The sequence below is a fragment of the Bufo bufo genome, chromosome 3, assembly GCF_905171765.1.
Source record: "Bufo bufo chromosome 3, aBufBuf1.1, whole genome shotgun sequence".
NCBI lineage: Eukaryota > Metazoa > Chordata > Amphibia > Anura > Bufonidae > Bufo > Bufo bufo.
This window is the reverse complement of record NC_053391.1, coordinates 446,779,445-446,805,178: the sequence shown is the minus strand read 5'-3', so window position 1 is coordinate 446,805,178 and position 25,734 is coordinate 446,779,445. Positions and strand designations below refer to the sequence as shown.

General features: G+C 42.8%; 1 protein-coding gene across 1 annotated transcript in view; it reads right to left on the bottom strand.

Moving 5' to 3' along the window:
- The window catches only part of LOC120993469 (F-box only protein 36-like), a 57,509-nt gene extending 32,059 nt beyond the window's left edge, over positions 1-25,450 (bottom strand). Inside the window, exons 1-2 of the mRNA XM_040421969.1 lie at positions 25,295-25,450; positions 10,498-10,606 (exon numbers count right to left, since the gene is read on the bottom strand). Coding sequence (XP_040277903.1) covers positions 10,498-10,606; positions 25,295-25,390 — 205 coding nt within the window. The 5' untranslated portion in view covers positions 25,391-25,450. The remainder of the gene's footprint in view (positions 1-10,497; positions 10,607-25,294) is intronic.
- Positions 25,451-25,734: the final 284 nt, after the last annotated feature.

The following is a 25,734-nucleotide window of genomic DNA, read 5'->3' as shown; positions in this document are numbered from 1 at the left end:
CTGTGGATGACACTTACGGGGGGATCTAGGGAGGGGTGTGGGGATGTTGGGGTGGGAGGTCCTGGAGGGGTGTTTGGGTGGGAGCTCTGGAAGGGGTGGGAGGTCCGATAGGTATGTGGGGGTGGGAAATACGGGAGGGGGGCCCAAATTTTTTTTTTGCTATGAGGCCCAGTCATTTCTAGCTACGCCCGTGATTTGTAAGATTGGGCGGGTACTGGAGCGATAGAGCGCCCTGCTGTAGGAGAAGCTGGCTGGAGATGAAAGGAGGAGGGGCCAGGTCCTGGTGGTGTCGGGCACACGGCACAAGCATGGAGGTGGAGGATCTGACTGAAGCCTAAAGACCAGACATCAAGGTAGACCTGCAGAAGAAGGAGACAGCGCAGTATGTGATGTATACATGTGTGTAATGTGAGTAGTGCAGTGTGTGATTACACACATATATACATCACATGCCCCCTCACAGTAATAATGCCAAGATATGTGCCCTTTTCACAGTAGTAATGCTCACACATGCCCCCTCACAGTAGTTATGCCCAGATATGTGCCCCCTCACTGTAATAATGCCAAGATATGTGCCCTCTTCACAGACGTAATGCTCACACATGCCCCCTCACAGTAGTTATGCCCAGATATGTGCCCCCTCACAGTAGTTATGCCCAGATATGTGCCCTCTTCACAGTAGTTATGCCCTGATATGTGCCCTCCTCACAGTAGTTATACCCTGATAAGTGCCCCCTCACAGTAGTTATACCCAGATATGTGCCCCCTCACAGTAGTTATGCCCAGATATGTGCCCCCTCACAGTAGTTATGCCAGCTATGTGCCCTCTTCACAGTAATAATGCTCACTCGTGCCCCCTCACAGTAGTTATGCCCTGATATGTGCCCTCTTCACAGTAGTTATGCCCTGATATGTGCCCTCCTCACAGTAGTTATGCCAGATATGTGCCCTCTACTTAGTAATGCTCACACGTGCCCCCTCACAGCGTTTGCATTTCTTTCTGGCAAAGCTACCTGTTTCTGGCCCGCAAAATTTATACCAAGTCTAGTGCGGCCCTCAGACGAAAAATGGTTGGGCACCACTGGTTTATACATACACTGCTCAAAAAATAAAGGGAACACTTAAACAACACAATGTAACCCCAAGTCAATCACACTTCTGTGAAATCAGGACAATCCCTATAAAGGAGTGGTTCTGCAGGTGGTGACCACAGACCATTTCGCTGTTCTCATCCTTTTTGGCAGTTGTTTTGGTCACTTTTGCATTTTGTCATTGCTCTCACCCCTAGAGGTAGCATGAGGCGGTGTCTACAACCCACAGAAGTTGCTCAGGTAGTGCTCATCCAGGATGACACATCAATGCAATCTCTGGCAAGAAGGTTAGCTGTGTCTGTCAGAACAGTGTCCAGAGCAAGGAGCAGAGACCAGCAGACAGGACAGTACACCAGGAGACGTGGAGGGGCCATAGGAGGGCAACAACCCAGCTGCAGGACCGCTACCTTCTCCTTTGCACAAGGAGGATGTCACGGACACTCCCGTGACAGGGGCCAGGAGATCACAGAGACTGGCAACACGTGGGTTAATCTGAATGGTTCCTTGTGGATCATTTGTGTTGTTTTGGTAATGACCGCACCTCTGGCAGGTGTTGGTTTGGTCATTTAACTTCCCATGTCAGCCATGTCTGGATTTCCGTGAACTTAATTGGATTACTGTCCGTAAACCTTACCCTCTTCCTTTGATTCCCGATTTGTTTAACCAGATTATTGGCGCCAAGGTGTTCTCCAAGTTGGACCTAAGGGGGGCATATAATCTGGTTAGGATCAAGGAAGGGGATGAAAGGAAGACTGCTTTTAATACTCCTGAGGGGCACTTTGAGAACCTGGTCATGCCTTTTGGGTTGACCAATGCTCCTGCGGTGTTCCAACACTTCGTGAATGACATTTTTCCTCACCTGGTGGGGAGGTTTGTAGTCGTGTATTTAGATGACATTCTAATTTATTCTCCAGATGTGGAAACACATCAGGATCATGTGAGACAGGTGTTACAGATCCTAAGAGATAATACATTGTATGCAAAAAGTGTGTTTTTGCTGTACAGGAGGTGCAGTTCTTGGGCTACCTGTTGTCATCTTCGGGTTTTCGAATGGATCCAGAGAAAGTCCATGCTGTATTGGACTGGGATCGACCCGAAAATCTGAAGGCTCTTATGCGGTTTTTAGGGTTCATCAACTATTACCGAAAATTTATTCAGAATTATTCGACAATAGTAAAACCCTTAACTGACATGACTAAGAAAGGGAAGTATGTCTCGGTGTGGTCTGATTCGGCGTTGTGAGCCTTTTCTGCGATTAAGGAATGCTTCGCTTCTGCCCCTATAATGGTGCATCACAACCTTTCATTGTGGAAGTGGATGCGTCCGAGGTGGGGGTAGGAGCAATTTTATCGCAAGGCCCATCACCTGGTAAATGGCGACCATGTGCATTTTTCTAAAAAAAAAAACTCTCTCCCGCTGAGAGAAATTATGATGCGGGTAAGAAAGAGTTACTGGCCATTAAGTTGGCTTTTGAGTAGTGGCATCATTGGTTGGAAGGGGCGATTCATCCAGTCACGGTGTTTACTGATCATAAAAATATGGCTTACCTGGAGTCGGCCAAAAGACTGAACCCGAGACAAGCCAGATGGTCATTTTTCATTAGATTTAATTTCACTGTCACCTATCATCCTGGGGTTAAGAACGTCAAGGCCGATGACTTGTCACGTAGTTTTCCTGGAGGTGGTGATTTTGAAAATCTGAGTCCCATACTGTCTAAAGGGGTGGTAATATCCGCTCTTTACCCTTACCTTGAGGTGAAGGTGTGAGAGGCTCAGTGAAACTGGTGGCCGTGGTGGCATAAGTGTGTTAAGGACTATGTGTCAGCCTGTACCACCTGTGCACGTGCTAAGGTGACACATACTCGGCCTTCCGGATCTTTACTTCCGTTGCCTATTCCGTCCAGACCATGGACTCATGTATCCATGGATTTTATCACTGATCTACCAAACTCTTCAGGACAAACTGTTATTCTGGTTGTAGTTGATTGCTTTACTAAAATGGTGCACTTTATTGCTTTGCCGGGCCTACCTAATGCTAAAACACTTGCACAAGTATTTGTTGACAACATTGTAAAACTCCCTGGCATTCCCTCTGACGTGGTCTCAGATCGTGGGACTCAGTTTGTTTCCAGATTTTGGAAAGCATTCTGTACAGACGGAGCGCATTAATCAGAGTCCGAGATGTTTTGTATCTGAGAACCAGGAGGAGTTGTCTTCCTTTTTGTCTTTGGCAGAGTTTGCCATAAACAATCGTAGTCAGGAGTCCACTGGTGAGTCGCCATTTTTTGTGGCATATGGGTTTCACCTGCAGTTTGGCACATTTTCTGGTTCTCTTACTTCTGGTATCCCTGAGGAAGAAAGTTTTTCATCATCATTGTCATCGATATGGTGAAAATTTCAAAATAATTTGAAGAATATGGGCAACAAGTATAAACGTGTGGCTGACAGCAAACGTATGAATGGTCCGGACCTAAGAGTAGGTAATTCTGTGTGGCTGTCCACAAGAAACATTAAGTTGAAGGTACTTTCTTGGAAATTGGGTCCAAAATTTATTGGTCTATATTAGATCACTGCCATCATTAATCCTGTAGCGTTTCGTCTTGAACTTCCTGAAAATTCATAATGTGTTTTACAAGTCTTTGTTGAACAGATATGTTGACCTTTGGAGCCGTCTTCCTTGCCACCCTCTCCTGTCATGGTTGATGGTAGTTTGGAATTTCAGATCGCCAAGATAATCGACTATCGAGTTTTCCGTGGATCTCTTCAGTATCTTGTCCACTGGAAGGGTTATGGACCAGAAGAGAGGATGTCCGACGTGAATGCCAGTCGTTTGGTGAAAGTCTTTCACAAGTCTCACCTGGATAAGGTTGGTCCTGGGTGCTCGGAGGTCAACCGTAGAAGAGGGGATACTGTCACGGACACTCCCGTGACAGGGGCCAGGAGATCAGAGACTGGCAACACGTTGGTTAATCTGAATGGTTCCTTGTGGATCATTTGTGTCTGTGTTGTTTTGGTAATGACCACACCTCTGGCAGGTGTTGGTTTGGTCATTTAACTTCCCCTATTTATTACTGCTTACCCCTTCTAGGGGTGCGGTTTATAGCTTCAGTTTCTGGACTCTGGGCTAGCTGGTTGTTAGTTCTCGGTTGAGCTCCTGGCGCTGCCTTTGCTCCACATGAAGTTAAGTGTCGTCTTTACTATTTGTATTTTGTTTGTTGTATTCCCCTGTCTGTTGTATCCAGGCCTGAGGGAGACTCCTGTGCATCCTACTGGTGGAGGAATAGGTTGTCTCAAGTCCTGTCATTATACCAGGGCCCTACAGGGTGTGTTAGGGATATAGGTTACTGTGTATGAACTTTCCTACCATCAAGGTCAGTTCATACTGATATTTAGTCAGGATTTGGATTAGGGTTGTTCTAGGAGGTGACCTTCTCCTTTACCCTAGTTTCCAGGCCTGGTTCCTATCCCCTTCCCTCCTGTGCTCGGTGTGGAGTTTTCCACCCACACCGCATCCGTGACAGAGGAGCAGTGCCAGAGTCCTGCAAAACCAACAACAGGCCACTAATATCCATGTATCTGCTCAAACTGTCAGAAACAGACTCCATGAGGGTGGTATGAGGGCCCGACATCCACAAGTCGGTGTTGTATTTACAGCCCTCTATGCAGGGCGATTGTCATTTGCCAGAGAACACCAAGGTTGGCAGATTCAACATTGGCGCCCTGTGCTCTTCACGGATTAGAGCAGGTTCGCACTGAGCACATGTCACAGACGACACAGAGTCTGGAGATGCCGTAGAGAGTGTTCTGCTGCCTGTAACATCCTCTAGCATGACCGGTTTGGCAGTGGGTCAGTAATGGTGTGGAGAGGCATTTCTTTGGAGGGCCGCACAGCCCTCCATGTGCTAGCCAGAGGTACCCTGACTGCCATTAGGTACCGGGATGAGATCCTCATACCTATTGTGAGACCATATGCAGGTGCAGTGTGCCCTGGGTTCCTTCTGATGCATGGCAATGCTAGGCCTCATGTGGCTGAAGTGTGTCAGCAGTTCCTGCATGATGAAAGCATTAATGCTATGGACTGGTCTGCCCGTTCCCCAGACCTGAATCCAATCGAGCACATCTGGGACATCGTGTATTGTTCCATCCACCAACGCCACATTGCACCACAGACTGTCCAGGAGTTGACTGATGTTTTAATCCAGGTCTGGGAGGAGAACATTCACCACCTCATCAAGAGCATGCCCAGGTGTTGTAGGGAGGTCATACAGACACGTGGAGACCACACACTACTGAGTCTCATTTCCTTGTCTGGAGGCATTTTCACTGAAGCTGGATCAGGCTGAAATTACATTTTCGACTTTGATTTTGAGTATCATTCCAAATCCAGACCTCCATGGGATATTAAGTTTGCTTTACATTGATAATTTTTATGTTTTACTAGCAGAAGGACCCGGATTTGCACGAGTATATTTCATCTATTACATTTAATGTTTGTGTGTGTTGTTAAAAGATATCGACCGAATCCCCCATAAAAGTGACCTCTACAGCACCTCGCCCCTTTAACAGTGAATTCTACAGTCCCCCACCCTATAACCCTGACCCCCTTACAGTGCCCCACCACTTTAAAATGGGACCTCCACAGCAGCCCACCCCCTTAACTTTGACCTTCACATCAGCCTGCCTCTTTAACAGTGAGTTTCACAGCACCCCACTCACTTGACAGTGACCTCCTCAGGGCCTGCCCCCTTAACAGTGACCTCCACAGTAACCTGCTCCCTTAACAGAGACCTCACAGTAGCCTGCTCTGCCTTAACAGTATTATCCACAGTGAACGCCTCTTTAACAGTGACCTCCACAGTGCCCGCCCCTTTAACAGTAACCTCCACAGCACCCTGCCCCTTTAATGCTAGGGCTACACGATGACATGTGTCGCGCAATATTTTGTCGAAACAATTTTTATAAGATGGATTTTTCTGCGACTGCCATGTCCAATACCATAGACGATCATTATAAAAATTGTCGCTCAACACATGTAGCAGTGTAGTTGTGCCCTATGTGTCGTGCGACTTATTGTCGTGCGACACATGTCGTCGTGTAGCCTTAGCCTAAAGCTTACCTATAGCAGTGAAGAAAAATAGCTGGGTTGTTATGGAAACCTTTAGTAAAACTGTGTGTACGTGTAGACTAAGGGCCAGCGAACTTCTATTGGCTGATAAGGGACATGTGACCGAGTGTATGGCAGTTGGGATATGAAGAGAAAGACTTGCAGGCTTGTATTGGCTAATGCAGATAATTTTGGGGGAATATCTAAGGAACGGTACGTCCTAGAGAGCTGAGACCTGGTCTAAAATCTTCCCGGACACCTGATGTACCTGTGTGCCAAATTTGGTGAAGATCGGTCCAGTCGTTTGGTCGCGCATAAAGAACAGACAGACAGATGTCAGGACAGACAGAAACTCATTGTGTACTGGCATATTACCTCGACAGTATTCCTTCCCAGATAGTAAGTGATATGTGTACCAAGTTTAGTAGAAATTGGTCGAAGAGTTTTTGAGTTACAGAGCAATATGTGTGTAGCAAAAACAGTTGGAGCATACAAACTCCATGCATCTGCTGTGTAGGGGTGTATGACCCCCACAAGTTTTCTTTCCAGGTAGCAAGGGATGTGTATACCAAGTTTCGTTGAAATCGATGGTTGCATTTTTGAGTGATCGCGGAACATACATACACACATATATATACGTCCTTCTTTACATATATAGATTGTTCTCAGCGAATTCCACTATGTAATGAATAAAGATTTGCAACTGGAATATTTCATTCATTGAGATCTAGTATGTGGTATTTTAGTGTTCCCTTTATTTTTTGAGTAGTTGTATTTCAAAGTAACAAATAGTTGTAATTTTCTGAATAGTAACTGATGATTACAGTAACTGCACATGCAGGGAGTAGACCAAACAATGCCCAGGCTTGCCTGAGTAATTTATTATTTGCCATTAGAACCTGGTTAGGCTATTTGAATAGACAAGAAGAACATATTTTCTTGAATAAACAATGACCGCTCTTGAAGTTATAACTGTGTTCATTATAATGTAGTGCGTATGAATACTGAGGAAGAAATTTGAGTCACTGATGTTGTAATTTTCTGCTTTAATCGTTGCACTATGGTAACAGATACACTAGAGATATGTGGCTAACGTTATACACAAAACTACATGATTCACTTGTCAAATGCTCATTCAAAGTATGTTGTGCTTGGCACTTAAATAATAGCTTAAATTAATTCAAGGATGAACAATACAATTTACACCTGAGCTCTAGGTACAAGCCAACATCTTCCAAAATGCAGAATCTTTTGGACAGTGTTAAAGTATTATGATTCACCTAGTAGCTGAGTAACACGAATGTCGTCCTCCAAATTTCTTGATGTTTTTAACGTTAAATTCTATTCATTTCTGGAATTGATTGAATATTTAGATCTACAGTTGTATGTATTCATCTCTGTTAAAACTGGAGTAGCATCCCAATCCAGCCACATTTTTTAGTGGGTAAAAGGGACAGCGTTCGGCTATCTCAGGAGCTCCCATAAAAATGAAGTGGCTGTCTGCTTCGTTCATTTAAGGAGGCTTCCTGGGGCACGGTGGGGGTCCCTGCAGAGCATAACTTAACATAACTGGAATACCTCTTTAAAATGTAACTGAGTTTCCCCCAAAAAGTTTGCATAATGGCTCTGCTTCTTTGTACAATCATAACTATGAAGGAACGTGTCTTTTTTGGGCTTCTCTAAAATCGTTTTCAGCCATATTATTCCCCGTTTCAGCTGCACAGCTAGAGGCATGTCACACAGAAGCAGGGGGTGTATCCCTTCTGTGAAATCTGCCTGCACTGCTGTGACATCCTTTCCCTTTCTTCTCACTATGTTTGTTTTTATCTCCGAAACTCACAGAACAGATAAGGAGTGGGAAATCACACTTACAGAAAGGCAGGAGGCTCCTGTGAACTCAGAAGTAGTGTAGACGCAGTTCTTTCAGGCACAGGAACTCAGCTAGCTCTGACATGCCCCCTTTTGCTCTCTACCTACTCTTACTAAGGACGGATCTTGCCTGACAACAGGCAGCGGACTGAAAATTAGGTGGAAATGAGACCCCTAGTGACCAAGGCTATACAGCTTTTTTTCAGGTGGATGCAGGCATATTTTTTAAATGAAGTTATTTTTAAATTTGCTAGGTGCACCATTCTCTATTAAATTAAATGAAATTGAGTGAAAGTACAGTGACTGTTTAAGTTTACTATAAACAAAAATTTCTACATTTTATCTTGTGTTTTACCATTTAGTCTGTACTGGTGACATGTATTTTTCCTTCCCATAAAATTACATTTATCAGTGTTAAACCTCATTTGCCACTTCTCTGCCCAAGCCCTTAATCTATCAAGATCTATTTCTATCAGTATATTGTCCTCTTCTGTGTTAATTACAGTACTTTACACAGTTTAGTGACTGTGACCCAATCTGAGTGTGTACCAATAATAACCACCCTCTGTTTTCTATCACTGAGACAGTTACTTACCCACATACAGACATTTTCTCCCAGTCCAAGCATTCTCATTTTATATATTTTTATATACTAACCTTTTATGTGGTACAGTGTTAAATGCTTTGGAGAAGTCAATATATACGACATCCTTTGATTCACCACAGTCAAGTCTAGAACTTACCTCCTCACTATTTAGATTAGTTTAACAGGATCAATACCTCACAAACCTGTGCTGACATGGCATTATACATGTAGGTGGATATTTATCAAGGCTAGTGTTTTCTTTGCAGGTTTTTATTTATAGGGTTTGCAACCGGCAGAAAACTGGCATGAGACGAATGATAAATTCCCCCACTTATTTTCAAAGAGATACCTCAGGATAGCATTTGTTAGAAAACCTTCAAACAGTTTACCGATGACAGATAATAGACTTACCGGCCTTTAGTTTCGGGGCTCAGTTTTTGACCCCTTTTTGAATGATGGCACCATATTTGTTAAGTGCCAGTTTGGTGGAACAGACCCTCTATTACATTACCCAATTCTCTATGGAGGTGTATGCCATCAGGATCCGGTGATTTGTCTATTTTAATATTTGTAAGCATTTGTCTTAGTAGATTTAGTATTCTGCGGTCTATTACAGTTCCACATGGTGTAACCCAGCTTCCCCAGGATCCTGAAAGGCAAATCTGCATCGATATGGCACTATTTAGGAGTGAGGTGGAAGATTTAAGCTTTTTGCCATTTATATAATTAAAGAACATTTTAGGGTTAGTTTTATTCTCAGTGGCAATGAGCCTCTCTGTCTCCAGTCTTATCGATAGTAAGGGCCTATGGACACGGTATTGTTTGCTCAAAAACCCTGTATGGGTCCATTGTACCATATTCTCCAGTAAAAGCAATGTCTCTGGGGGAGATTGGCTGCGTGATATGGTATGAAATAGAGCATGCAAGGATTTTTTTATTTCGTGGTGTGAGCTGAGTACTTGTTGAGTTATCATTTCTCAATGGATTTATATAGGTGAAATAAAATCATTGTGGTCCATATAAAGTTGGAGGCATACAGAGTTACGCTATGGGACCATAGAAGGATATGGTAAAAATATTATGGATCCATAATACAACAGTGTAATGCTACTTTAACATCTGTGTTTTCAATTCCGGTTTTGAGATCTGGCAGAGGATCTCAAAACCGGAATTAAATGATTCAGTTTTGTCCCCATTCATTGTCAATTGGACAAAACTGATCATGATGCATATGTATACATCTGTTCCGTTTTGTTGTGTTTTGGTGTCGGACATCTGCGGTTTTGAGTCCGGTTTGGGAAATGGAACAAACCAGATCCGGCATGAAAATCAATGTAAGTCAATGGTGCTGGATCCGTTTTTTTTTTTCTTGTTAGCAATTTGTTCAGCTTTAATTTAATACAACCGGATTTGGCCAAAATGGATGCATCTGGATGTATTAAATAGCATGGATCAGTTTAATTCTGGTTTTGAGATCCTATGCCGGATCTCAAAACCGGAATTGAAAACACAGATGTTAAAGTAGCATTACACTGTTGTATTATGGATCCATAATATTTTTACCTCAACAGAGAGTGGGTGGTTCGTTAATGGAAAAGGGCCTAAGATGCGTCATAATTTTGGCTCAAGTTCTGGCGTAAAAATCTGTCTCAAATTAAGCCAACCAATAATTGGTATCTAGTCAGTGAAAAGTGTCTATCCCTGCACCAGCCTGACGAACTGTGATAAACCTGGTGCAGGTCTAGACAGCCTGTCTAAGCTTATGCCACCTTTAGGGTTAATCAATCTGGGCCGCTGTGTTCTAATGTTTTTGTTATATTTCACATAATGTAGTCTACTTCAACTTACTGTGCATCAAACTTTCTCTTAAAAAATCATTGTGCGTTTTCTTTACTTCTCTTGGTAGAATTTTCCAATGTTCAGCCCTGGCTGAAATTTTCCAAGATCTTAAGGTAACCTAGAAAGGAATTACATGCAGACTTCCAAATGTTAGTTTTCATTTAGTGAAAGAATGAAATAAAAAGTCATCATGTAGATGCTGCAATGTCAATAGCAAATGGTGTACTGAAGCACGTATTTCAGATTATATGATGTACTTGGTTATAAAATGCAGTAAACAGGGATTTTCATGCAGCAATGTTGTGTTAGAGGGTTTTTCACCACATATATACTATACTCAGTAGCATAACCTCAGCAAATTTTTGAACGGGCCTTCCCCCAGCAACTTCTTCACAATCCCCTCCTCCTGTGCAATCCCTACTCCTGCAGCTAGTCAAGATCACGCTTTTAGACCAGGCCAGCAGCTGTTCTGTCCGTTTATTAGGCTTCGTTCACGTCACCGTTCAGCCTTTCTGTTCTCCTGCTCAGTTTAGGAGCAGGAGAACGGAAAGGACGGATTAGGCACATAACGGGACGTGAACGCATTGCACCCGCACTGAATCCGGACCCATTCATTTCAATGGGGCTGTGTACATGAGCAATGTTTTTCACTTGTGCGTTGCGTGAAAATCGCAGCATGTTCTATATTCTGCGTTTTTCACGCAACGCTGGCCCTATAGAAATGAATGGGTCTGCGTGAAAATCGCAAGCATCGGCAAGAAAGTGCGGATGCGGTGTGATTTTCACGCATGGTTGCTAGGAGATGATAGTGATGAGCAACCCCGGACCCCATTAAAGTAAATTCACTGTATTATTTTCCCTTATAACATCGTTATAAGGGAAAATAATAGCATTCTTAATACAGAATGCTTACTAAAATTTCGATTGAGGGGTTAAAAAAATTATAATATTAACTCACCTTATCCACTTGATCGCGCAGCCGGTATCGTCTTTTTTCAGGACCTGCAAAAGGACCTGACGTCACCACGTGGTGAGCGCGATTATGTCATCAAAGGTCCTTTTGCAGGTCCTGAAAGAAGAAGAAAGAAGACGATGCCGGCTGCACGATCAAGTGGATAAGGTGAGTTAATTTTTTATATTTTTTAACCCCTCAATCGACATTTTAGTAAGCATTCTGTATTAAGAATGCTATTATTTTCCCTTATAACCATGTTATAAGGGAAAATAATAAAATCTACAGAACACCTAACCTAGACCCGAAGTCTTCAGTGAAGAAGTCCGGGTTCAGGTCTGGGTATCACATTCAGTTTTTTATCGCGCGCGTGCAAAGCGCAGCATTGCACCCGCGCGATAAAAACTGAACAACGCAATCGCGGTCAAAACTGACTGAAATTGCGTGCGCACTCGCGCAGGTTTCCTGCAATGCACACGAGACGCTCCAGAGCAAATCCGGGACGCCCATGTGAAAGAGGCCTAATAGAGTCCGTTAGGATTCCGCTCAGAGGAAGATTTTTGAAGTGGAGACAAAAGTCCGGCATGCACTACTTTTGTCTCTGCTCCAAAATCATCTTCTGAGCGGAAACCTAACGGACCCCATTATAGTCTATGGGGTCCCTAGGATCCATTCGGCTCAGTTATGTGCCAAATCCGTCCTTTCCATTCTCCTAAACGGAGCAGGAGAACGGAAAGGCTGAACAGTGATGTGAACGAGTATATAGTTGTCACTGTATATAATGTCATGGTATAATACTGTTGCAGTGAGCCCTGACAATAAAATCTTTTAGTCCTCCGCCTGGATGGACCCCTTCTAAGTTTAGGCCCTGCAGCAGCCGCTTCTCCTGCTTCCACTATAGCTACTCCCCTGACTGTACTTATTGCCTCAGACGTATAACTAGTCTTCCCTGCGATTCCATATGGTAACCTCCCCCCCCTTCGTAGTTAAAGAGGACCTTTCATCAGTTTAGCCCTAGTTTAATTATGGTCTTATCTCATAGGACGGCCCCCACTGATGTCATGGCACATTTTTTTCCCCAAAGACCCCCCTGTTCGTCCACTGTTGGCCCCATTGTTTTCGGCACCTTATATTATAATGAGCTGACTCGGTTATACTAGGCGGAGACTCGCAGTTTCGCTGGGGGTGGTTCTTATCTCCCTGGCTGTGTGCGCATTTAATCAGAGCCCACTGCTCTTAGGCAGGGAGAATGAACTCCTCCTGGCTAAGAGCGGTGTGCTCTGATTGGATGCGCTCACAGCCAGGGTGAAGAGTACCGCCTCTAGCGAAACTGCGAGTCTCCGCCTAGTATAACCGAGTCGGCTCATTATAATATAAGGAGCTGAAATCAACGGGGCCAACAGCGGACGAATGGGGGGGTCTTTAGAAAAAAAGAAAAGTGCCATGGCATCAGTGGGGGCCGCCCTATAAGGTAAGACCATAATTAGACTAGGGCTAAACTGATGAAAGTTCCTCATTAACTCCCATTTTTAATAAATCAGAAAGAGCAAACGGTAACTTTTTTTTTATACTAACCATGCCTCAAACTCTCCCCAATGCATAACCATACTCACCCAATCCCACCCAGTCCCCTTAGGGTTATGGGTGAATAGCTTAACCCCTTAAGGACTCAGCCCTAATTCACCTTAAGGACCAGGCCATTTTTTGCAAATCTGACCAGTGTTACTTTAAGTGCTGATAACTTTAAAACGCTTTGACTTATCCAGGCCATTCTGAGATTGTTTTTTCGTCACATATAGTACTTCATGACACTGGTAAAATGAAGTCCAAAAAATTCATTTTTATTTATAAAAAATACCAAATTTACCCAAAAAATTTAAAAAATTGCAAATTTCGATGTTTCAATTTCTCTACTTCTATAATACATAGTAATACCTCCAAAAATAGTTATTACTTTACATTCCCCATATGTCTACTTCATGTTTGGATCATTTTGGGAATGATATTTTATTTTTTGGGGATGTTACAAGGCTTAGAAGTTTAGAAGCAAATCTTGAAATTTTTCAGAAATTTTCAAAAAACCCAATTTTTAGGGACCAGTTCAGGTCTGAAGTCACTTTGCGAGGCTTACATAATAGAAACCACCCAAAAATGACCCCATTCTATAAACTACACCCCTCAAGATATTCAAAACTGTTTTTACAAACTTTGTTAACCCTTTAGGTGTTCCACAAAAATTAATGGAAACTAGAGATACAATTTCAAAATTTCGCTTTTGGCAGATTTTCCATTTTAATAATTTTTTTCCGGTTACAAAGCAAGGGTTAACAGCCAAACCAAACTCAATATTTATGGCCCTGATTCTGTCGTTTACAGAGACACCCCATATGTGGTCATAAACCGCTGTACGGGCACACGGCAGGGCGCAGAAGGAATGCCATACGGTTTTTGGAAGGCAGGTTTTGCTGGACTGTTTTTTTTTACACCATGTCCTAATTGAAGCTCTCCTGATGCACCCCTAGAGTAGAAACTCCATAAAAGTGACCCCAACTAAGAAACTACACCCCTCAAGGTATTCAAAACTGATTTTACAAACGTCGTTAACCCTTTAGGTGTTCCACAAGAGTTATTGGCAAATGGAGATGAAATTTCAGAATTTCAATTTTTGGGCAAATTTTCCATTTTAATCCATTTTTCCCAGTAACAAAGCAAGGGTTAACAGCCAAACAAAACTCAATATTTATGGCCCTGATTCTGTAGTTTAAAGAAACACCCCATATGTGGTCGTAAACAGCTGTACGGGCACACGGCAGGGCGCAGAAGGAAAAGAATGCCATACGGTTTTTGGAAGGCAGATTTTGCTGGACTGTTTTTTTTTACACCATGTCCCATTTGAAGCCCCCCTGATGCACCCCTAGAGTAGAAACTCCAAAAAAGTGGCCCCATTTTAGAAACTACGGGATAGGGTGGCAGTATTGTTCGTACTAGTTTAGGGTACATATGATTTTTGGTTGCTCTATATTACACTTTTTGTGAGGCAAGATAACAAGAAATAGCTGTTTTGGCATCTGACAGGTTAGATCATGTGATATTTTTATAGACTAGGTTGTCACGGATGCGGCAATACCTAATATGTATACTTTGTTTTTATTTATGTAAGTTTTACACAATTATATAATGTTTTAAACAAAAAAAAATCATGTTTTAGTGTCTCCATATACTGAGAGCCATAGTTTTTTCCGTTTTTGGGCGATTATCTTAGGTAGGGTCTCATTTTTTGCGGGATGAGATGACGGTTTTATTGGAACTATTTTGGGGTGCTGGTGACTTTTTGATCGCTTGCTATTACACTTTTTGTGATGTAAGGTGACAAAAAATGGTTTATTTAGCACAGTTTTTATTTTTTATTTTTTACAGTGTTCATCTGAGAGGTTAGGTCATGTGATATTTTTATAGAGCCGGTCGATACGAACGCGGCGATACCAATTATGTATACTTTTTTTTTATTTAAGTAAGTTTTACACAATAACAGCTTTTTTCAAACAAAAAAAAAAGATGTTTTAGTGTCTCCATATTCTGAGCCATAGTTTTTTTATTTTTTGGGCGATTGTCTCAGGTAGGGGCTCATTGTTTGCCGGATGAAGTGACGGTTAGATTGGTACTATTTTGGTGGGCAAACGCCTTTTTGATCGCTTGCTGTTGTACTTTTTGTGATATAAGGTGACAAAAAAATGGTTTATTTAGCACAGTTTTTATTTTTTATTTTTTACGGTGTTCATCTGACGGGTTAGGTCATGTGATATGTTTATAGAGCAGGTCGATATGGACGCGCCGATACCTAATATGTATACTTTTTTTCCCCCCCCTATTTTTTACCAATTTTTTTTTACTTTATTTGGGGAAAATGACGTTTTTGTTTATTTTTACTTGAAACGTTAATTATTTTGGGGGGAAAACTTTCTTTTTTCAACTTTTTTTCACTTTATTTTTTGTCCCACTTTGGGACTTGAACTTTTGGGGGTATATTCCTTTACAATGCATTCCAATACTGCTGTATGAGTAATACTGTGTGTATTACTCATACAGCTTCCGGGGCCTGTGAGATCCAGGGGGCTGGATCTCACAGGCTCTTCACCGGAAGGCAGCGCAGATGCCTCAGGAAGGCATCGCGCTGCCTTCCATGCCATCGGGTCCCCCCCACAGCCCCATGGGGACCCGATGGCACTGCCGCTGCACTATAGAAAGCCAACACGGGGGGGGGGGGGGGGGGTGTTACGGGACCCCCCCACGCATTTAGCCGAGGTGCCTGCTCAATGATTTGAGCAGGCACCTTGTTCCGATCACCGCCCGCCGGGCGCGGGGATCGGAACAACACATGACGTACCGGTACGTCATGTGTCCTTAAGGACTCGGGAAACATGCCGTACCGGTACGTCATGTGTCCTTAAGGGGTTAAAATGTCACTTTTAGAATATTGGGAGGCATGTGAAAAGATGTTGGGCCTACTACTCCCACAAAAGTTGGTATGGTCACCGCAACTTGTCCTACTATTGATTGGAGTGGCGGATCTCCAGGTGGAAAACAGGAAATTGGTTTGTGTTTTCAATGTCCAGGCTAAATTGATGTTATTACAGAGATGGAAATCTCGGGATATTCCACATCTGAGGGACCTAGTGTCAGCAATTAATACCACTTTTGCCTACGAAAGAATTATAGCCTTAGGGAATGGCACTTATCAAAAATTCTTGAAATTGTGGCAAGTTTGGATGTCGTCTCCATATTGCAAAAAGTGATGGGAAGGAAAGAGGAAAAACATTCCCTGAAACATACCTTGAAATTTAACTAGTAGATTTAGACTCACACGAGTGTTGGACAACCAATAAAGAATAAATTTTCAGATTCATAAAGTATGTCGAGTGTAAGGGGGAGGTGGTGGATACTTTCTTTTAGATACTCTTTTCGCATGCTCCTACAGTGGGGGCCTATGGTTCGGAAAACATTAAGTTTTCGGTTTATGGGCTGAATAGGCTTCAACATGGATGTCATATATGAAAGTTTGTTTACTTTGACAATGGTTATGTCACTGTACTATATTTGTTATTAATAACTCAACTGACAATGCAAGTATTGTAATGCATTTTTATTGTATTGTGTATTACATTGAAATACCAATAAAAACGATTGAAACAAAATGTCACTTTTAATAATATCCTTACAAATATTTTTACGCCTGATTTAGGTGTAAAAATTGGTGCAAACACCCTTTCTGCATTTATTTAGGTGTGGCAAGTGCATGAAAGGGGCTGGGACTTCCAGTCTTAACACATTTGCTACATTTTACACAGGAGCAAGAGGAGTAAAAACTACTCCAATCAGGGCCCCAACTAGTTTTTACTCCAGGGGCACAGACTGCCTGAGGTACACCTAATTCATAAATTAGACTAATCCTCCGGCAGTGCAGAGCGGGAACAAAGATCAGTGTAAAAAGCTGGTCTTTGTAAATGACCCTTAACCCCTTAAGGACACATGACGTATGGGTACGGCATGTTTCCCGAGTCCTTAAGGACACATGACGTACCGGTACGGCTGTGATCGGAACAAGGTGCCTGCTCAAATCATTGAGCAGGCACCTCGGCTAAATGCGCGGGGGGGTCCCGTGACCCCCCCATGTCCGCGATCGCAACAAACCGCAGGTCAATTCAGACCTGCGGTTTGTTGCGCTTTCTGCTGTTTCTGATCGCTGCGGTCCCTGACCGCGGCGATCAGAAACTTTAGTGTGCCGAAAATATATTTTTATCACCCCCCCCCTGCACCTCTGAATGATTTTAGCCCGGTGGGAGGTGCAGGGGGGGTGTTGCGGGCGGTGGGGGCGGTGCGGGAGGCGGGCGGTGCGGCAGGCAGGATCGCGATCCCCCGCCCGCCTCCCATTGAATAATCGTTGGTGTAGAGTGGGTATACCAGGGTGCCAGCACATTGCTGGCACCCTGGTATAAACGGCTGACATCGGTGATGCGATGTCAGCCGTTTAACCCTTTCCATACAGCGGTCCGTACGGACCGCTGTATGGAAAAAGTTAACAGTAAGAGGGAGCTCCCTCCCTCTCCGATCGGGGGGCTGCTGTGCCTTTGCAGCCCCCCGATGGAGAGGGAGAGAGCTCCCAGACAGCCCCCCGCCAGATCCCATCCTTACCCTTCCCCGTCTGCGAAGTTCTGAGCAGACGGGGAAGGTTCCCATGGCAACAGGACGCCTCTCAGGCGTCCTGCTGTCCATGGTGCTGAACAGATCTGTGCTGAAAGCATAGATCTGTTCAGTGTAAGTAAAATACAGTACAGAACAATATATATTGTACTGTACTGTATTATACAGACATCAGACCCACTGGATCTTCAAGAACCAAGTGGATCTGGGTAAAAAAAAAAGTGAAAAAAAGTGAAAAAAAAGTAAAAATCCAAAAACACATTTATCACTGATTAAAAATTAAAAAAATAACATTCCCTACACATGTTTGGTATCGCCGCGTCCGTAACGACCTGATCTATAAAACGGTCATGTTACTTTACCCGAACGGTGAACGCCATAAAAATAAAAAATAAAAAACTATGATGAAATTGAAATTTTGCTCACCTTACTTCCCAAAAAAAGGTAATAAAAGTGATCAAAAAAGTCGCATGTACGCCAAAATTGTAGCAATCAAACCGTCATCTCATCCCGCAAAAAATGAGACCCTACTTAAGATAATCACCCAAAAACTGAAAAAACTATGGCTCTTAGACTATGGAGACACTAAAACATAATTTTTTTTGTTTCAAAAATGAAATCATTGTGTAAAACTTACATAAATAAAAAAAAAGTATACATATTAGGTATTGCCGCGTCCGTATCGACCGACTCTATAAAAATATCACATGACCTAACCTCTCAGGTGACCACCGTAAAAAAAAAAAAAAAAACTGTGTAAAAAAAGCAATTTTTTGTCATCTTACATCACAAAAAGTGTAATAGCAAGCGATCAAAAAGTCATATGCACCCCAAAATAGTGCCAATCAAACCGTCATCTCCTCCCGCAAAAAATGAGACCCTACTTAAGATAATCGCCCAAAAACTGAAAAACTATGACTCTTAGACTATGGAGACACTAAAACTTTTTTTTGTTTTAAAAATGAAATCATTGGGTAAAACTTACATAAATTAAAAAAATGTAATACATATTAGGTATCGCCGCGTCCGTGACAACCTGCTCTATGAAATTACCACATGATCTAACCTGTCAGATGAATGTTGTAAATAACAAAAAAAAAAAACGGTGCCAAAAAAGCTAATTCTTGTTACCTTGCCGCACAAAAAGTGTAATATAGAGCAACCAAAAATCATATGTACCCTAAACTAGTACCAACAATACTGCCACCCTATCCGGTAGTTTCTAAAATGGGGTCACTTTTCTGGAGTTTCTACTCTAGGGGTGCATCAGGGGGGGCTTCAAATGGGACATGGTGTCAAAAAAACAGTCCAGCAAAACCTGCCTTCCAAAAACCGTATGGCATTCCTTTCCTTCTGCGCCCTGCCGTGTGCCCGTACAGCGGTTTACGACCACATATGGGGTGTTTCTGTAAACTACAGAATCAGGGCCATAAATAATGAGTTTTGTTTGGCTGTTAACCCTTGCTTTGTAACTGGAAAAAAAATATTAAAATGGAAAATCTGCCAAAAATGTGAAATTTTGAAATTGTGTCTCTATTTTCCATTAAATCTTGTGCAACACCTAAAGGGTTAACAAAGTTTGTAAAATCAGTTTTGAATACCTTGAGGGGTGTAGTTTCTTAGATGGGGTCACTTTTATGGAGTTTCTACTCTAGGGGTGCATCAGGGGGGCTTCAAATGGGACATGGTGTCAAAAAAACAGTCGGCGCACCTTTCACTCTACGCCCCGCTGTGTGACCGTACAGTAGTTTACGGCCACATATGGGGTGTTTCTGTGAACAGCAGAGTCAAGGCAATAAAGATACAGTTTTGTTTGGCTGTTAACCCTTGCTTTGTTAGTGAAAAAAATGGGTTAAAATTGAAAATTAGGCAAAAAAATGAAATTCTCAAATTTCATCTCCATTTGCCAATAACTCTTGTGCAACACCTAAAGTGTTAACGACGTATGTAAAATCAGTTTTGAATACCTTGAGGGGTGTAGTTTCTTAGATGGGGTCACTTTTAGGGAGTTTCTCCTCTAGGGGTGCATCAGGGGGCTTCAAATGGGACATGGTGTAAATAAACCAGTCCATAAAAATCAGCCTACCAAAAACCAAACAGCGCACCTTTCACTCTACGCCCCGCTGTGAGGCCGTACAGTAGTTTACGGCCACATATTGGGTGTTTCTGTAAACAGCAGAGTCAGGGCAATAAAGATACTGTTTTGTTTGGCTGTTAACCCTTGCTTTGTTAGTGGAAAAAATGGGTTAAAATGAAAAATTAGACAAAAAAATCAAATTCTCAAATTTCCTCCCCATTTGCCAATAACTCTTGTGCAACACCTAAAGGGTTAACAATGTATGCAAAATCAGTTTTGAATACCTTGAGGGGTGTAGTTTCTTAGATGGGGTCATTTTTGGGTGGTTTCTATTATGTAAGCCTCGCAAAGTGACTTCAAACCTGAACTGGTCCCTAAAAATTGAGTTTTTGTAAATTTCGGAAAAATTTCAAGATTTGCTTCTAAACTTCTAAGCCTTATAACATCCCCAAAAAATAAAATATCATTCCCAAAACAATTCAAGCATGAAGTAGACATATGGGGAATGTAAAGTCATCACAATTTTTTGGGGTATCACTATGTATTACAGAAGTAGAGAAACTGAAACTTTGAAATTTGCAAATTTTTCCAAATTTTTGGTAAATTAGGTATTTTTTTGTGCAAAAAAAAAAATTTTTTTGACTTCATTTTACCAGTGTCATGAAGTACAATATGTGACGAAAAAACAATCTCAGAATGGCCTGGATAAGTCAAAGCGTTTTAAAGTTATTAGCACTTAAAGTGACACTGGTCAGATTTCCAAAAAATGGCCTGGTCCTTAAGGTGAAAATGAGCCCGGTCCTTAAGGGGTTAATACAGTCAGGTCCATAAATATTGGGACATCGACACAATTCTAACATTTTTGGCTCTACACACCACCGCAATGGATTTGAAATTAAACGAACAAGATTTGCTTTAACTGCAGACTGTCAGCTTTAATTTGAGGGCATTTACATCCAAATCAGGTGAACGGTGTAGGAATTACAACAGTTTGCATATGTGTCTCCCACTTGTTAAGGAACCAAAAGTAATGGGACAGAATAATAATCATAAATCAAACTTTCACTTTTTAATACTTGGTTGCAAATCCTTTGCAGTCAATTACAGCCTGAAGTCTGGAACGCATAGACATTACCAGACGCTGGGTTTAATCACTGGTGATGCTCTGCCAGGCCTCTACTGCAACTGTCTTCAGTTCCTGCTTGTTCTTGGGGCATTTTCCCTTCAGTTTTGTCTTCAGCAAGTGAAATGCATGCTCAATCGGATTCAGGTCAGGTGATTGACTTGGCCATTGCATAACATTCCACTTCTTTCCCTTAAAAAACTCTTTGGTTGCTTTTGCAGTATGCTTTGGGTCATTGTCCATCTGCACTGTGAAGCGCCATCCAATGAGTTCTGAAGCATTTGGCTGAATATGAGCAGATAATATTGCCCGAAACACTTCAGAATTCATCCTGCTGCTTTTGTCAGCAGTCACATAATCAATAAATACAAGAGAACCAGTTCCATAGGCAGCCATACATGCCCATGCCATGACACTACCACCAGTGGCGTACACAAAATCCATGGGGCCCCGGTGCGAAACTGATCCATGGGGCCCCCCCCTGTCGCGCCCCCCCCCCCCAACCTGCCGCAAGAATTTACTTGGGCCCCCTGGATTGGGATTGATAATGCTCCGTGCCTCTCTGTGACCTTTTTACTACAAAATCACAATGAGATAAAGTTGTCACTGTGATTTTGTAGAAAATAGATCACAGAGAGGCAAAGAGCATTATCAATCATGTTAATGCTCCGTGTCTCGGCTGTCCGGGACGGGGCTTGGCTCTCTTTCAAGCAGCAGATTACTCGCACGGCATCCGCTCATGTGAAAGAGCCCTAAGCCCAATGCATGACTACACTCACCCAGTCCTAACTAATAAAATCTGGTCCTACCTCATCCAGGGTGTCGCTGGCGTCGGCGTGATGTCCGCTGGATCCAGAACAAGGTCCCTGTGGTGATAGAGAAAAAAGAATAATCACATAAGGAAGGGATGGTGACTGCCCCAGTCAAATTACCAGCAGGGGGCGCTGTGCTGGCCTGTAAGACTGAGCCATGCCAATGTATAGCATACATTTCCCCTAAGTGCTACTACACAGTACTAATGCCCACCTTGTGGCCTCTTACAGTAATTAAGCCCACCTTGTGGTCCCTTCAAAATAGTTATGTCCTCCTTGTGGCCCCTCACAGTAGTTATGGCCAGATATATTCCCCCCCTTACAGTAGTTATGGCCAGATGTATCCCCTTCACAGTAGTAATGCCCAGATATGTGTCCCCCTCACAGTAGTAGTTATGTCCAGATATGTGCCCCCTCACAGTAGTTATGGCCAGATATGTGCCCCCTCACAGTAATTATGCCTAGATATGTGTCCCCCTCACAGTAGTAATGCCCAGATATGTGCCCCTCTCACAGTAGTTATGGCCAGATACGTGTCCCGCTAACAGTAGTTATATCCAGATATGTGTCCCGCTAACAGTAGTTATATCCAGATATGTGTCCCGCTAACAGTAGTTATATCCAGATATGTGCCCCCTCACTGTAGTTATATCCAGATATGTGCCCCCTCACTGTAGTTATATCCAGATATGTGCCCCCTCACTGTAGTTATATCCAGATATGTGCCCCCTCACTGTAGTTATGGCCAGATATGTGTCCCCCTCACAGTAGTTATGTCCAGATATGTGTCCCCCTCACTGTATTTATGGCCAGATATGTGCCCCTCTCACAGATACAGGGGGCAAAATGGAATATATATACAGCGGAGGCAAAAAATTGAATATATACACAGGGGACAAATGGAATATATACAAAGGGGGCAACATGGATATATATACAGGGGCCCTGTATATATATATATATATATATATATATCTCCATATCCATTTTGCCCCCTCTGTATATATTCCATTTGTCCCCTGTGTATGTATTCTATTTTTTACCCCCTCTGTATATATTTAATTTTTTGCATTTTGCCAAATATTTAATTACATTTGCCCCCGGGGTCGGGGGATTTGCTGCGATTCCCACTCTGCCAGATGCTCCCTGTGTTATAAAAAAAAACTTACCTACTCTGAACCTGCTCTGCTCCCGCCGTCTTGTTCATAATCCCGTCTTCTGGCGTGCGTCGGCCGCGTCATCCCGTCAAGCAGCGTGATCCCGCGAGACCTGGTGCGAGGGTCACGGGTCTGGCAGCAGCCCTGGATGGAGGAGGGGCCGCCGCGTAAGTTACTCACTGCGAGTGCGCAGTGCTGCACCACCGGCCAGGCACAGAGGCCGGGGCCCGACCAGCCATATACTATTAAAGCTTTTAAAATCTGCGGGCCCCAGCTGCCTTGGGTACAGCACTACTGCAGGGGTCCACAGGCGGCCGGGCCCCCTGGAGTGCCGGGCCCGGTCGCAACTGCGACCGCTGCGACCCCTGTATGTACGCGCCTGACTACCACCACCATGCTTCACTGATGAGGTGGTATGCTTAGGATCATGAGCGATTTCTTTTCTTCTCCATACTCTTCTCTTCCCATCACTCTGGTACAAGTTGATCTAGGTCTCATCTGTCCATAGGATGTTGTTCCAGAACTGTGAAGGCTTTTTTAGATGTCGTTTGGCAAACTATAATCTGGCCTTCCTGTTTTTGAGGTTCACCAATGGTTTACATCTTGTGGTGAACCCTCTGTATTCACTCTGGTGAAGTCTTCTCTTGATTGTTGACTTTGACACACATACACCTACCTCCTGGAGAGTGTTCTTGATTTGGCCAACTGTTGTGAAGGGTGTTTTCTTCACCAGGGAAAGAATTCTTCGGTCATCCACCACAGTTGTTTTTCGTGGTTTTCCGGGTCTTTTGGTGTTGCTGGGCTCACCGGTGCGTTCCTTCTTTTTAAGAATGTTCCAAACAGTTGTTTTGGCCACACCAAATCTTTTTGCTTTCTGTCTGATGTTTGTTTTTTTTTTGCCTAATGATGGCTTGCTTCACTGATAGTGACAGCTCTTTGGATCTCATCTTGAGAGTTGACAGCAACAGATTCCAAATGCAAATAGCACACTTGAAATGAACTCTGGACCTTTGATCTGCTCATTGTAATTGGGATAATGAGGGAATAACACATACTTGGCCATGGAACAGCTAAGAAGCCAATTGTCCCATTACTTTTGGTTCCTTAATAAGTGGGAGACACATATGCAAACTGTTGTAATTCCTACACCGTTCACCTAATTTGGATGTAAATACCCTAAAATTAAAGCTGACAGTCTGCAGTTAAAGCACATCTTGTTTGTTTCATTTCAAATCCATTGTGGTGGTGTAAAGAGGCAAAAATGTTAGAATTGTGTCAATGTCCCAATATTTATGGACCTGACTGTATGTACACCTGATAAAATCTAACTGTAGTTAGCCCACATTGTTCCCCCTCACAGTAGTAATGCCCACATTGTGCCCCCTCACATTAGTAATGCACATATTGAGACCCCTCATAGTAGTAATGCCCACATTTTGTCCCTTTTAGTAGTGCTGCCTTCATTAATAAAGTAAAAATACAAAACAAAAACAATAAATACTCACCTGTTTCCCCAATGATTGGGCACATCCGGCAACAGCATGATGCGGTCACACACAAATTGCGCTGCTGGGCTGTGTAGGAGGAGTGCACAGGCTGATTCCCGGACCTGTACACGTCTCAGATACAGCCCAGCATTGGGACGTGTGGACTGCTGAGGAGCAGTCTAGCTGAGCTGAACGGTGAAGCAGGGAGTGGATCGCTTTCTGCTTCACCATCTAAATCAACAGCCCGGGTGCGCCCTCAACCATCTGCACTTCTGAGCCTGGGGCATATGCCCCGCTTGCCACCTCACTATGTCCCTGTATTGCTTATCCACAGGATAGGGGTCTGATTGGGATCCCATGTTCTCCAATCTGAATGGAGCAATGGTCACGCATGTCCTCTGCCTCTTCATTCAACTTCTATGGAACTACATAAGTTTCTGAATAGGTACTTTTAGGGAATTCAGTTTGTTCTTGTGATATTTATTATCTTCATGAGAACCAGATTCACTCAGCAGATGATGCATTACTAACATTCAACAGTTTGCATATTCCAAAGTTGAGGATACATGATAACAACATAATTTGTAAAGAATGTTTCCTTTGTAAAATTATTGCAAAGGTAATGATGTTTTCTGTAAAAATCACAACACCAATGCGTTACTTACATGGCAACAGTGATATTAATCATGCTGACCGGACTGTAGGCGCATGTTAATGTATTCTTATAGACACACCAATATATGCTAAGACTTTTAGAATTTTATAAAGTATAGACATTATTTTTTATTAAATTTATGTGTGTATTTTTCTGTACCCTGGTAGAGGTGGCCTCTTGGAAAAAGCCTAGCAGAGTTGACATGAGATGAAGAGGCATGGAGTTTTCATACTACTTCAGGACATTGGTGGCTTATCCTAGAGATGTGCCAGCAATATCTTTAAAAGGAAAACTCATGAAAAAAAACAATAGCTGACAAAATATGGGTATGAAAATCACAATTACCTCACTCTTTGTGATGATGAGATGGTGAAAATCTTTGCTTGGAGAAGGGGCTTGACCCTGGATTTCGAACAAGGTTTCTTGCAGAAGGGATGCCATAGTAATGATGTGCAACGTCCTGAAAGTTTGTTATCTTTTAAACTTCTTCTGTGACCTGTACAAAACTCCTTCTTATTTACGTGGTCAGGCAAATTGATCTTAATTAGAGAGCATCATATTCTATGATTCCACCTGTTGAATGCAAGTGCTAATCTTTTATTCACTAAGCAAACCAGCCTTTGTTTACACAGTCACCTGCTCAGTTTCTGGCAGGGGAACAATAAGTGTAGATCCAACCTTTGAATGAAAAGCTGCAGGAAGATTAATCCCTACAATGTAACAGCTTTTCGATTTATTGTAAATGGGTCATTATCCTTAGTCACAAAGAATAACAAATTGCATAG